At 38.3% G+C, this 12,733-nt stretch overlaps 1 protein-coding gene across 1 annotated transcript in view; it reads left to right on the top strand.

Moving 5' to 3' along the window:
* Positions 1 to 6,184: 6,184 nt before the first annotated feature.
* The window catches only part of LOC105618162 (protein grainyhead), a 138,229-nt gene continuing 131,680 nt past the window's right edge, over positions 6,185 to 12,733 (top strand). The window contains 1 exon segment of the mRNA XM_012199702.1: positions 6,185 to 6,235. Within this exon segment, the coding sequence (XP_012055092.1) occupies positions 6,185 to 6,235 (51 nt within the window).

The raw sequence follows: 12,733 nt of genomic DNA, 5'->3' as shown, positions 1-12,733 counted from the left end.
TCTCTTCTTCTTCTCTCTCTCTCTCTCTCTCTCTCTCTCTCTCTCTCTCTCTCTCTCTCTCTCTTCATCTCTCCTTCTCTTCATCTCATCATGGACTCACGCATACGCCCTCCTCCTCCATCCTCTCTCCATCTTCGATGTTCTCCCCTCCTTCATGTTCCCTCTTGCTCTTTCAATTCCGAGTCCATCTCCGTTCGCGCAACTACGGCAGCAGCGGCAGCAACTTCGCTCTCTTCGGCATCCGGCGTCCAGCGTAGACGTCTCTTACCCGTATAAGAGAGAATCAATCGAACGTACATATATGAACGTACTTCGTCTCAGCGAATCTCTCTCGCAGATATCTTTCTCGCAATGGTGGTAGAAAGAAAGAAAGGAAGAAGAGACGAGACGATAAAGCTCTCTTCTCCATAAAGAAGAAGCTCTTTTTCTCTCATTCTCTTTCTCTCTCTTTCGTTCATCGCATTCGTCACGTCCGTTCGACGAGAGAGATGAGAGGAGAGGATTTGATGTGTGCGTACGCGCGTCTGCCTTACGATGACTCGGAAAGATGCCTCGATCATCCAAGGCAGACAATTTCAGGCAGAAGAAGCTTTCTTTATAGCCTGCGTAGAAATAAGTCGAATAAAAAGAGATACTATTGTAAAACAAAAACTTATAACAGATATACATGTATCTAAGATATCTTTCCGTCCCATGAGACATCTATTATCATTCGGCCAACGCCTGTTTAGCGAGTATATTCGATGAAATGACTTCACGTCCTTCTGTTAGACATCCCTTTCGGATACGGTTTGTGGTATGTGGATATCCTTCTCAAGGTGGTAAGATAAAGAGCGAACGTTATAAAATCGAGGCAAGAAGGATAAGAGGAAAGAGAGAAGATGGAAGCGGCGGCCAGGGCTCAGATAATCTTACGTGTGCGTGTCCTCCTTCTCGTTTCTATATCGCGGTCCTCTCAGCGGCTACCCTTCTCAAGGTAGTAAAACCGAAGCGGGACGGAAACTACAAGAATGAACTCCGAAGTAAGAAGGACGCCAAGACGCCGCGATAACGTACGTCTGCGCGACCGTCTTTGTCCCGCTTGGACCATCGACCGCATGTATCCTTCTCAAGTTAGCAACGCGGCGCGAAGCTGAAACCAGCGAGAGAACGAAAAAGAAAGAGAGAGAGAAAGAAAAAGAGGAGGTAAGGAAAGAGAAGAGAAGAAAGAGAGAGACAAGCCAGAAAGACGGTGAAATTGGACGGAGAGACGTGATGATGCACGTGTGCGTACACCTCGATCATCTTCGTTCCTCCCACGGCAATTCTCGTCGGATATCCCTCTCGGCAGGTAACTGAACGAAGAGGAGAAGATAAAGAAGTAGTACGTTAGAGAGAGAGACGATTACAGAAACACGATAATGCCGGGTGGTCAGGATCCCGCCTTGTTGATGATTCGATGTTCTGTTTGTATCTGTGTAACACGTCGCGGAGAGATAGTTCCATCCTGGTCGCACTCATCTGCGAGAGCTACAAGACTGTCCTTGTCATGCTGGCTACCTGCACACCAACCCCACTAGCCTCCTACCTGTACCTATAATATTCATCTGTCTCTCTTTTTCCTTCCCCCTCTTTCTCTCTCTCAACAGTGTCTCTTATCCACTTGCACTTTGCCGATCGTCTCACAGCCGACCACTCTCACCGTCCTCCTTGGGAGAACACTTGAAAAGAAAGAAAGAGAGGAACGATGGTTCGCCAGAGGAGCTTGAGGGTCTTCTACCATTCTCTTCATCTTTTCTGTCTTTCTCCATCAGAAGGTGGGAGGGCGAAGAAACGGAAGAAAGAGAAAGAGAAAGAAAAAAACGCAAACGCCGAAGGGAGATAGTCTCTAAGGGAAGGCGTTATGCGCAGGTAAACGCAAGAGCGAGAGTGAGGAGAGGACGAGGTTCTGGAGCGAGGGAGGATGGAGAGACCGTAGACGGAAAACATGCGAATGGGGACGAGTGGGAGAGAGAAAGAGACAAAGGGGGGAGGGCAAGCGATAGAGAGACGCGCGATCGTGTGTGAGACGCGAATGAAAGGGAGGGGGGGAATTCGAAGCACGGAGCTAACAGCGTGATGCTGGGAGGCGGCAGCGGCGACGGCCATATTGCTGATCTCGAGAGGCGAAAGAACGATCCGAGAGAGCACCGTGAAGCTGCTGGGTTTAGTGGTCCAACCCAAGGTTTTAACGGTTAAAATACTGTTTGTTGCTTCAGACAAAGTTAGTGAGTCCTAGTCTTTTTTATTAAAAACGTTTAAATTTCAAAATCTTTCGTATAGTTCAGTTCGGTTTCTAAGTTTTCAAGTTTCTCAGTGATTGTATGCGACGGTCGTCGTTGTCGCGCGCGTGAACGTGCGAGTGTGTGTCAAGCCGGTGCGCGATTATGCGATTGAAAGTACAAACAGGATACGGACAAGTCCCATAGGATACTAACGCACAAATTTGTGGATTATCGATTTTTAGCGGTACGCTAAAAATATCGAAACGAGTACGGAACGACCGAATGTGACACTTGAGACTCGGAGAAATGTTAACGTAATAATGTGCGCGTAGTGAATCGCGATAGTGACATCAGGTGAACAGTCGACGCGATCAAAGAAGAGTTTCTTACCGAAATATTTCGCAGAATAACCAACAGCTTCACCGGTCAAAAACGGGAGTCAACCAAGCGGACAACTGCGGGCCCCCGAAGAAGGGTGCCCTGGAAAGAAGAGTAGCCCCACGTTAGCGAATTCGTCAAGACGACAGACGCCTCGGTCTATGGAGAAGGTGGTGACACTATCATCCATTGAGATGTGATCCAGAACATAGGAGGGACACTTAGTAGTTTGTAGTTGGTCCCCATCTCCCCCCTCTATCACCCTATTACCCCACTAGCCCCCTCGTGACTTCTACCACCTACTCTACCTTCCCCTCTCCCCTTGTATACATGCACGTGTGATAATCCACTTCACCGGTAAAGCAACCACCGGATCAGCAGCTTCTCTCGCGAATACGCCGGCTACTCTACCGCTCGACGACACTCCTCCCTCCCTTTTAATACGATCCTAATGAGTGAGTATTATCTTCACATCGTCATCAGTTTTATTTTATTATAGTCTAGGCCTTACTATAGCGCGCGCATCTTTGTCAATAGCTGGAGGCTACCTGCGCGATGACGCACAGGTGACGTGCAGGTGACCTACCGGTGAACAAGTGGACACGAAGAATTGTAGACCATGAGATTACCGCACGATATTCTGCCGGCAAAATGCTTCGTATTTTCTTTTTGATTTCTTTGTCGCTTATCAACACTTTAACGTATGGTTACCTTTTACAATATGTAATACATGATATCAGATAGTAACAATTTGGACGGATAAACTCTCTTTATTTGAGATATTTCATAAAATGTAAAAATATATATGTGACTACACTTATAGAATTACATATAGCTATGCTAGTTTTGTATAAGTAGAAAGATTTACAGAGACAAATGATTTTTACAATAATACAACTCCGTTTTACTTCATGTACTCAAATTTAAGTGTAAATTAATAGTCAAAATTAATAATTTAAACTAATAGAATTAACGGAAAATATATGTAAACATACTCACATACTCACAACACTTTGACTGTGACACATACACAATGCATAAATATTTAAAGAATTGTTGTCGCATTACTTTTTTTCTCAAAGATATTCTAATCGATTTACTAAAACTTACTAAGGATAAAAATATTACGAGAATTTTAGGTATGAATTGAAGCTTTGAATATTAGAAGAAAATCTAAAAATTTTTCGGTTATTTAAAATCTATAAATTTTATTGCTCCATTGAATGCGGAGGTCAAAGTCGATGACAAAGGTACAAAACGAGCAAATAATAGACCAATAATAGACCATCATTCTCGCTCGAGCATGAAAAAAGCTGCACGATATATCACAGACAAAGAAATAGCTTTAGTGTTACGTTAAGTTCTACTCAAGAAACTTAACGAAAAAAAATCCAGAGTCAACATAATTCGGATTTAATTAGAATTATAATCCTTAATTAATTAACAAAAAGCGCGAATGAGAAATGTCATTACAAGGATCTTAAATCAATAATTTAACTGTATTTTAAATCGAGCTACAAAAAGATAGTCTGCAAATACAAGAGTATTATAATAGTTTAAGTTATCAGACTATGGCAACTCGATAAAATAGATATAAAAACTTAAATGTCGTTAATCTTAACAATCGTTTATGCCGCGTAAAAAAACCACGGATCCGAGAGCATCACTCACATTAAAAAAAAATAGATACGATTAATAAAGCCGGAGAAAAAGTATTTGTGGCACGTAGTATTATCTATACAAAAATCAACTTTATGTGATAGATGCAAGCTGGAGAAAAAAAATCGCGCCTCTTTGTCACGGTCAACATCTAAGTGAACACCATTAAGAAATTATAAACATATCCTGACGTCATCCGTACCGTGCTCAAAGGGAATCACCTGGAACTCTCACTAGATCTCTAGAAATTCACTCTCGATACACTTAACGGCAATTCCGCCGTTACAGCTGCATGCCATGGATTCTAACCGACCAAATCGCGGTCGGCACGATTGCAACACCGCGATGCACACCGGCGCGATGATAGGTCTAGAATCTATATCGGCGGCAGGTGTAACGCACGATCAAGGCGTCTGGTCGCTGATAGACACATCGCCTTCGCGCGACGCGTTGACGGAAGAAGACGCTTCCTCCTCTTTGTACGACTCGACGGAGTCCTCCGTTCTCCAGAGGTATCGTCCACTGACGCGAAGCGAGGGCGTACAGGTACTTGAAATACAAACGGACCCACGGTGGTGGGTCCAATCTGATGCAGGGTTCCCTTTGAGAATCAGGTTAGACCGGCTCCTCTGAACCTGCTTCTCTGGCTTCTCGTCTCCGGTTCGCGGTTGTATACCGGCCCAGTACATACCTACTCCTTCTCCCTGGGTCGCCCCAATCTCCTTCTTCCGCGTAGTAGGTAGATACCTACCTACCTACCTACTTTCCGCCGCCACCCTCTTCGATTTATCTCTGTTTCTCTTGGTCTCTCTCTTTTTCTTTCTAACAACCAGTCTTGTTCCTTCCTCGCGAACATCACCACGTCTCCATTATTGACGACGCGCAGTCTAAGAAAGAGAAAGAGACAGAAAAGAGGAAAGAGAAAGATACTGAGAACCGGCACCGTCCCGTGTGTTCACTCTCGATGGTCCGGCTTCCTCGTTACATCTATTATTATACCTGTCTATCCGTCAGAACGGTGCCCGCGAGCTGAATTCCAGTTTTACGCGCGCGCCCTCCTCCACGCGCGCGCTCACACGCGCCTACTCCGCCGTAGTAGTAGGAGCAGATGAACGAGTCGGAGAGAAGAGCAAACCGACTGGTTTTGCTAACCATCCACCTGGACAAGACCGCGCGCGAGGATGTAGAATTCGCGGTGTCAGACTGGTTGACCGACATCCACGCGGATCCTTGCCCGGCGATAAGTGAATAACGCCGAACCTGCTCGCTCACTCACGCGCTCAGGTTCCGGTTTCCCAATCGCGGGAGTACGCATCCCGCGTGCGTCAAGCTTCTCCTCCTCCCGCGGGCCACGTGGCGAAACTGAGACGTGGATTCTCCAGTTCCGGCATCCACTTGTTATGCGGAGAAAACATGGGGTTACCTATTTGCATTTCCCTGATAATCGCTGGTTGCCGGTTCATCTTGTTTTTCATAGTCGTTAAATATGCGTTAGATTAGATTACTTATAATACAGTGAATAGATAAAATGTATTTGTAAGAAGTCATCAATAGCTATAAATTATTTTAATGCTGAAGATAACAATGTTGATAATTTTATCTTCTAAGCATCTTTTTTCCTTTGTATTTCTTACAGATTTTTATCGCCCGCTTTTCTTCAAACAACGTGCCATACAACCCTCAGCAACCTGTGATATAATACTCGATGACTAATTTACATAGACGTAGACATCTAGTCGAAGACTAGATCAGGCTGAAGGTTTCGTCGTCAAAAGAAAATTGCAATTCCTAAAGACAACGACAATTTAGCCGATCAGAACAAGCATTTAAGCATTTTAAGCACAAGGATTTTAGAAGATTATAGTACGAGAAGAGAAAAAAGAAACGGAAGACGGCGCCGGAGAATGTCGACGTGCACCGATGAGGCCGATAATGCACCCTGCACTTTGTCTCCGGTTAGTTACCAACTCTCATATTTTCGAATAATAAAATCTAATGCCGCATATTTTTGCATGACTACTATTAAATTGAATTATCTTGTGAAAACTGCATTTCCTTAAAACAACAGAGTAAGCTTAATACAAACATTTTATTTTTGTGATGCAAATGATGAACGAATAATTAAAGTTTCTATCTCCTAATATTTAGTTTATTTAATTATATTGTAAACTCTCTATCTCTATTCCAACGTGCTTTTAAAAGAATTCGAAGAATATATAATGATTGTTTACTTCTATATTACGCAAACTCAAGGAATATAATAACATTTCTAAGCTAAAACATTTACATAATATAATCCACATAGATTATCGTTTATGTAAATTATCTACCTATTTCCTTCTTCTTTTTATTGTTCATTCACTCATATCACCTTTCTCCATTTACTCAACCACCCATAGCGCAAAATAATGAGGATGGACCGAAGTATTATTACTGGTCATGAAGAGAATTTCTGGAACATTTCTGAGATGCCAAGATTTTAAAATAAGTTACAAGTGCGTACACAAAAATATAATCTGTCAAGTCTGTTATTAATGTTAAATGACAAACCATTTATGAATTTTCAATTTTGATGGTAAAAGAGGCGAAATCCTTGAAAATAATGAACCTTGAAAATAATATAGCTCAAAGATAGCAAGCTGACGTTATTTATGTTTTGTCGTCAAAATGACGTCTTTATAGTGTCATTTATGGCAAATAACGTCAGTTTGCTACCTGGGAAAAAATCAGTTTTATAAAACTACGATAGTTCAGAGTTTAAAAAATTTTTCTTTTAAAAAAGAAGAAATTCTACCAAATCGAATGCGCTAAAATATTTATATTTTATTATTCACTTTATTTATTTTAATGGCAGAAATTTTTGTTATATCTAACGTTTCATTAATAATCGAAATAATCGAAATAATCGAAATTTTTTATATTTCAATTTTTTCACATAGAAATCTATTGAACAATTGTTTCAAGAAATTTTACTTTCAATTGTGATATTCACTAAACTCATTTCCGATGTAATAATAAGGCAATATTCAAGAGTAAAGAAATATTTGTGCTTTCATGAAAATTTAATTCAAATCACCGCGGGTAGCTTCAAATTTTTGTAGCTTCAAAGAGCCTCGTTGCTCGAAAGTGAAATACATTGATCAGCCCTGTTACTCGCGATACGATGTTCTGCAATGAGAAACATGAGTATGGCGCGTAAGCCATTCTCCAAGAACATTAATAGCTCGACGGTTTATGGATAAATCCCCTCGGGCTTATTATGGATGCCATTTTGCCTACTGCGCGCGATTCGTGACCTCTATAAAATGGATTGAATGTTTCAAGATCAAAGAGCGTCTTATCTTCTTATTTTATTTGACAATAAAAAGAATATAAAGGCAACGATCAACAACACGACAACTTAAAAATTAATGAAGGAAACGAAACTTTTTAATTTTTTTTCTCCTTCACTGTAATAACATCATAATTACAGATCAACATAATTATCATTATTATATGAATATAAGTAGCGCAATATTAAAAAAATCCGAAAATATTTTGCAATAAGATTAAACGTTCAAGCGAGGAAAAATTTTAAGTGAGAAAAATTACGAGGTGATTTTATTTAAAATACCATCGGTGAACATTGTAACAAAGACTAATAAAAAAAAGTCATTTGCATTTTATTCTGCTTAAGCGTTGCGTGCAAACACGCGTGCATAAATCTTATGAAAAGACGAAAATAAGGACTCGTTTCGCACCTGCGTCTGGCGCCTTTTAATACGCGGTTAAATCCATTTATGACAAGCATCGCGATGCATACCGGGTGTTCAAGTAGCCGTGTAAATATTATCGCGCTTCCGGATCGAGAAAGAGAACACCCGTGCGCTTCTTCATCGGAACGTGGATGGTCGCGTCTGGTTTTCATTAGTAAACGTGTACACGTTGATGTCCTTACGAGACTTCGACATTCTGAGATGTAGAAACGAACGATACGTTAATCGTTCATCCGTCTCTTCGTATATACGAAAGGGATCCACCTATCTACCTGTGGACAGGACTGAACGAAGAGATTCGCTGTGCGCGGTGATGACTCTTCAGATTTCTCGTACCTGATGGTCAAACGAAGGGAACCTTCGTCGATGATCGCACCGTTCATTATGGAGATAAGAAGTAAAGGCTCTTTAATAGAATTCCGAGCGACTGGTCATTTTGTATCTTCATTAACTTTTTCGTTAACCGATTCATTATTGGGCGGTAGGTAAAAGAAAAAAAAAGATAAGGCGAGTCCCTGTAATTCGTGCACGCAAATCTTTTCTTGATTCAAATGACTCATACCGACTACAAAAACGAGATTGAAAGCGGGTAAGAAAAATGTATCGAAAATAAGCATGCATGTTGGCGCGACGCCAAAATATTTTACTTACGAAACAAACTCGCGGCAAAAAGGGGAGAGCTTGATGAGTGGATGATAAGCGATAATCAACGATGACGTTAATTAAATAAGCTGTTCGATGTGAGTGCAAGATTAATAAATTTAAATCAGATTTTAATCAAAAGTTCACATTTTGTATCAGAAGTTACGAAATATTTAATATCTAGTTAGCTGCGGTTATTCGATAATGTTATTCGAGCTGCGTCACTGCGCGATTATTGAAGGCAATACATATAAACAAGCTATATTAAATATTCGATGAACAGTGATGTAAAAGAAATTTCACTGGAATCACAATCGTTGCAATTTTTGCTGCAATTAAGTTAAGACTAACGCATTCAAGTTAAGACTAACATTTCTTACGATTAAGAGCATTAACCTAAGCGAAAAAAAAGTTACTTTACGAGCCTTTATTTAGATGCATGATAGTATATAAAAAGGCAGTACATAATTTATTATCAGCTCAAGGCTCAAAATTCCTAACTTACATTTATCGTTTAAGGAAGGAAAATATCTTAGAGATTATTAGATTTTTAATTTATTCCGATTTCAAGTTTCATTTACTTGTTAATTCAGTTAACGGTTAATGAAATCGTGGCTTCCTTTACAAGTCGAAGACTAATAGACACCAGCAATCCTCGCTAGAGGTAATACGAGCGATAATGTTTACGATAATAAAAAGCGAATCGCGAGAATATTCCGACTGTTACGGCAAACGGACGAGGATCGTACCCTTAAGATACAGTACCGCGAAAGAAAAGCATCTAACGATTCCACGTATCTACATCCGCGTTGCACGCAGCTGTGTACTGCGTCGCGATCGGCAATAACTGCACGTTGCAAGGGGGATGTACGCGCGCGATTCGCAGCCTACGGCGACAAACGAGTAAGAAACGAGAGAGATGTTCGAATACCCGCGAGTTTTAGCCATGGATGGATGGACCATTCGACCGACAGACACGTTGGACTACTGTCCGGCACGAACTCTTACGAGCACAGACCAACCGGCCAATTAACTGTTATTATGAAGAACTTCTTGCGTGTAAAGAGGACGCGCAGCATTCTAAACGAGCTGCAGCGCGACAACAATCCGTAGGATTCACGGTAATCATTTCGAGCTATTCGCGAAATCGCGATCGTTCGTCTTGTTTCAGAAGTTTTATCGCGATTTGACAACGTTCGAACGATACGTGAGAATGTCTTTGAGGATACGTGAGGTTGTCCTTATTTCTGTGAAAAATAAATTTAACGATAGTGTTTTTCATGTTATTAAAGGATGAGTCTTGAATGGATAACACAACCGTAAAAATTTGTAAAAGCTATAAAAGCTGTTTTTCCACGTTTTGACATGTAGCAAACAGTTCAATAAATTCAGATTTATTGTTGGACTCACCGGATTAGATTGCTTTTAAGCTAATAGATGAGGCATCATTAGGTGCAATTTTTTTTAATCTTATTCTAGGAGAGGAAAACAAAAAGTATCGATCAGATGCCTAGAAATAAATAAGTTTATTATTTTTACATTCCTCTATCTCTCATGAAAGATAACTAAGAAATTTAACTATATTAGTAAATAATATACTAGTAAAAAATAATAACTATTAAATAAAATAAATATAAATTAAAAATAAAATAACCATTAAAAAAACCAAAAAACTCAAAAAATTAATTTTTTTTGGGTGTTCTAAATATCCTATATATAAAAACTTAAATATAACTTACCACCTATCTACTTAATCCGGAAATTATTCTAATTCTTTTCATTTATAGGATCACTTAAATTGTGTTTTCACAATTAAAATCATCATTATTAATAATATATTATATTAATGATTTATTATTTCGATTTATTAATATTTGGAAACATTATGGATATGGATTTAATCATAATTTTCTGAAAAAAATAAATATAAAACAAATATTAAAATGAAATACACTGAGAGAAAAATGCTAAAATATTGCAACAAATCTTATGTTATTGTTGATGTTTTCTTCGATAATTATTAGTTACGAAAAAATTTAATCGTGATAACAAAATATATATTTCTGCAAAATATACTCCATTAATTGTAAAAAAAATTAAATAGATGACTTATTTGCTAGGAATAAAATTATTTTTCGCCGTATTTAAATATAAAAATATATTTCAGTGAAATAAACATATTTCCCACAAATAAATTTTTAAGTATCTTTTTCTCAGTGTAAGCACGTAGCTTATTATGACAGTACTTCGAAAAAATTAAGATTTTAATTTATAACGCTTTTTTATTACGAGTTTTTGATAGAATTGCATATTTAAAGATTCGTAAGTAAATTATTAAAAAAAGTTATTAAAAAAAAATCAAAAAAAATAATATTTTATAACAATTCACATTTTTTCGCCGCTGCGCTGGCGTAAAATACTTCATACTGAGAAAAAAATATCAAAGTATTGTAAAACAAATGTCATTTACGATGTTTTTCCGATATTTATTAGTTACAAAAAAATTTGATTTTGATGATAATACATATTTTTGTGAAATATATCTCATTAATTGTAAAAAAATAAAATAGCTTATTTGCTAAAAATAAAATTTTATTTCATCGTATTTAAATAAAGATTTATTTCAAAATGAAATAAATACATTTCTCACAAAAGAATTTTTAAATATATTTTACTTACAGGTAGCTATTCCAGGTTAAAAATTAATAATATTGTCTAAAACAAATAAATCGTCTTTAATGGATTATTTTAATTTACATGCTACAAGATGCAGATTAGAACAATGGATTTTTGTAACGACAGATTAAACATTAGTCGATAGGAGATAATCTACCGCGGGATAACAGCGGGATCATAAAAGATACTTTTACACTGATCACTCACTGCCATTTACATCCCCGTTGTCAGTTATTCGTATGAAAAACGAATGAATCCATACGCGATTCCTGCGGATCACCATTGAATGGCTATGTTCGATTCCACTGACCGTGCGAGCGCGATAAATTTCATCAACTGACATGGGATTAGATTTCGAATGAAGTCGGTACACGGCCGGGTATTCGTATTGCAGAGTACTTAACGTCGTGTAACGACTGCGGGAGGTTCATGTCGCGGTCGCGACTCACCGCGGGTCGGGCTGATTAATGTCTCCAGCCGGCGTATCTGGGACCCCTGACACCGTCGATGAAGCGTGTCGCGGCGGTACGATGTCAAGGATACAGTACCTCAGTAGCTCGACGACTTTAGGTAATGAATCTGCGGAGATTCCTAACGACATCGGGGAATTACGAGGAAATGCGCGTTGCAGCAGTCGAAATTCGCGAAACCGCAAAACCGCTTGCGGCGATATGACGTTTTTATAATATCCGTGCGATTACCGTTACATCAGGACCGTTTCGTCTACTAGACGTTCACGACACAATGCCTGATATCTATGAGCTATGATTGGAAAAGCTATAAAAAATTTACTGGCACAGTAAAAGATGAAAATAAAATTGAGTTATGTACGAATTCCTCGCGTTTCTGCATGATTTTAACATAACGTCAGTATTTTGAAAAGAATTAGCTATTAATAAAACATAAAGTGGTCGTATATACGTTCCCTGTTTAATATTAGCTATCTATATATGTAAAAAATAAAAGTGCATATCCGGTTTGTTAAAATATCTAAAAATTTAATTAATAAGTTTGATACACACCTGAAAATAATTTTGTTGAATTAGCAAAATAAGCAGGAAGCACAAGCTAGTTGCTAGAATATCACAATTTTTTGCAACATTGGTCATCATGTTAAGTTTCATAATTATTTTGATGCCCGACAAAAATATTTTCTGATCTGTATCTAATTAAATCTTGTAATATTTCAATAAAATTTTTCTTTTCATGTATCTGTTGGTATTAATGCCAAAGATACAAAATATTTATACAACATCTGTAATGACATTACCTACGTAATCGGAATTTAAACATTAATACAACGGCATTTAATTTTAGAATTATATATTATATATATATATTATANATATTATATATTATATATATATATATATATATATA

This window comes from Atta cephalotes, assembly GCF_000143395.1.
Source record: "Atta cephalotes unplaced genomic scaffold scaffold00015, whole genome shotgun sequence".
NCBI lineage: Eukaryota > Metazoa > Arthropoda > Insecta > Hymenoptera > Formicidae > Atta > Atta cephalotes.
This window is presented reverse-complemented; position numbering and strand designations above follow the sequence as displayed.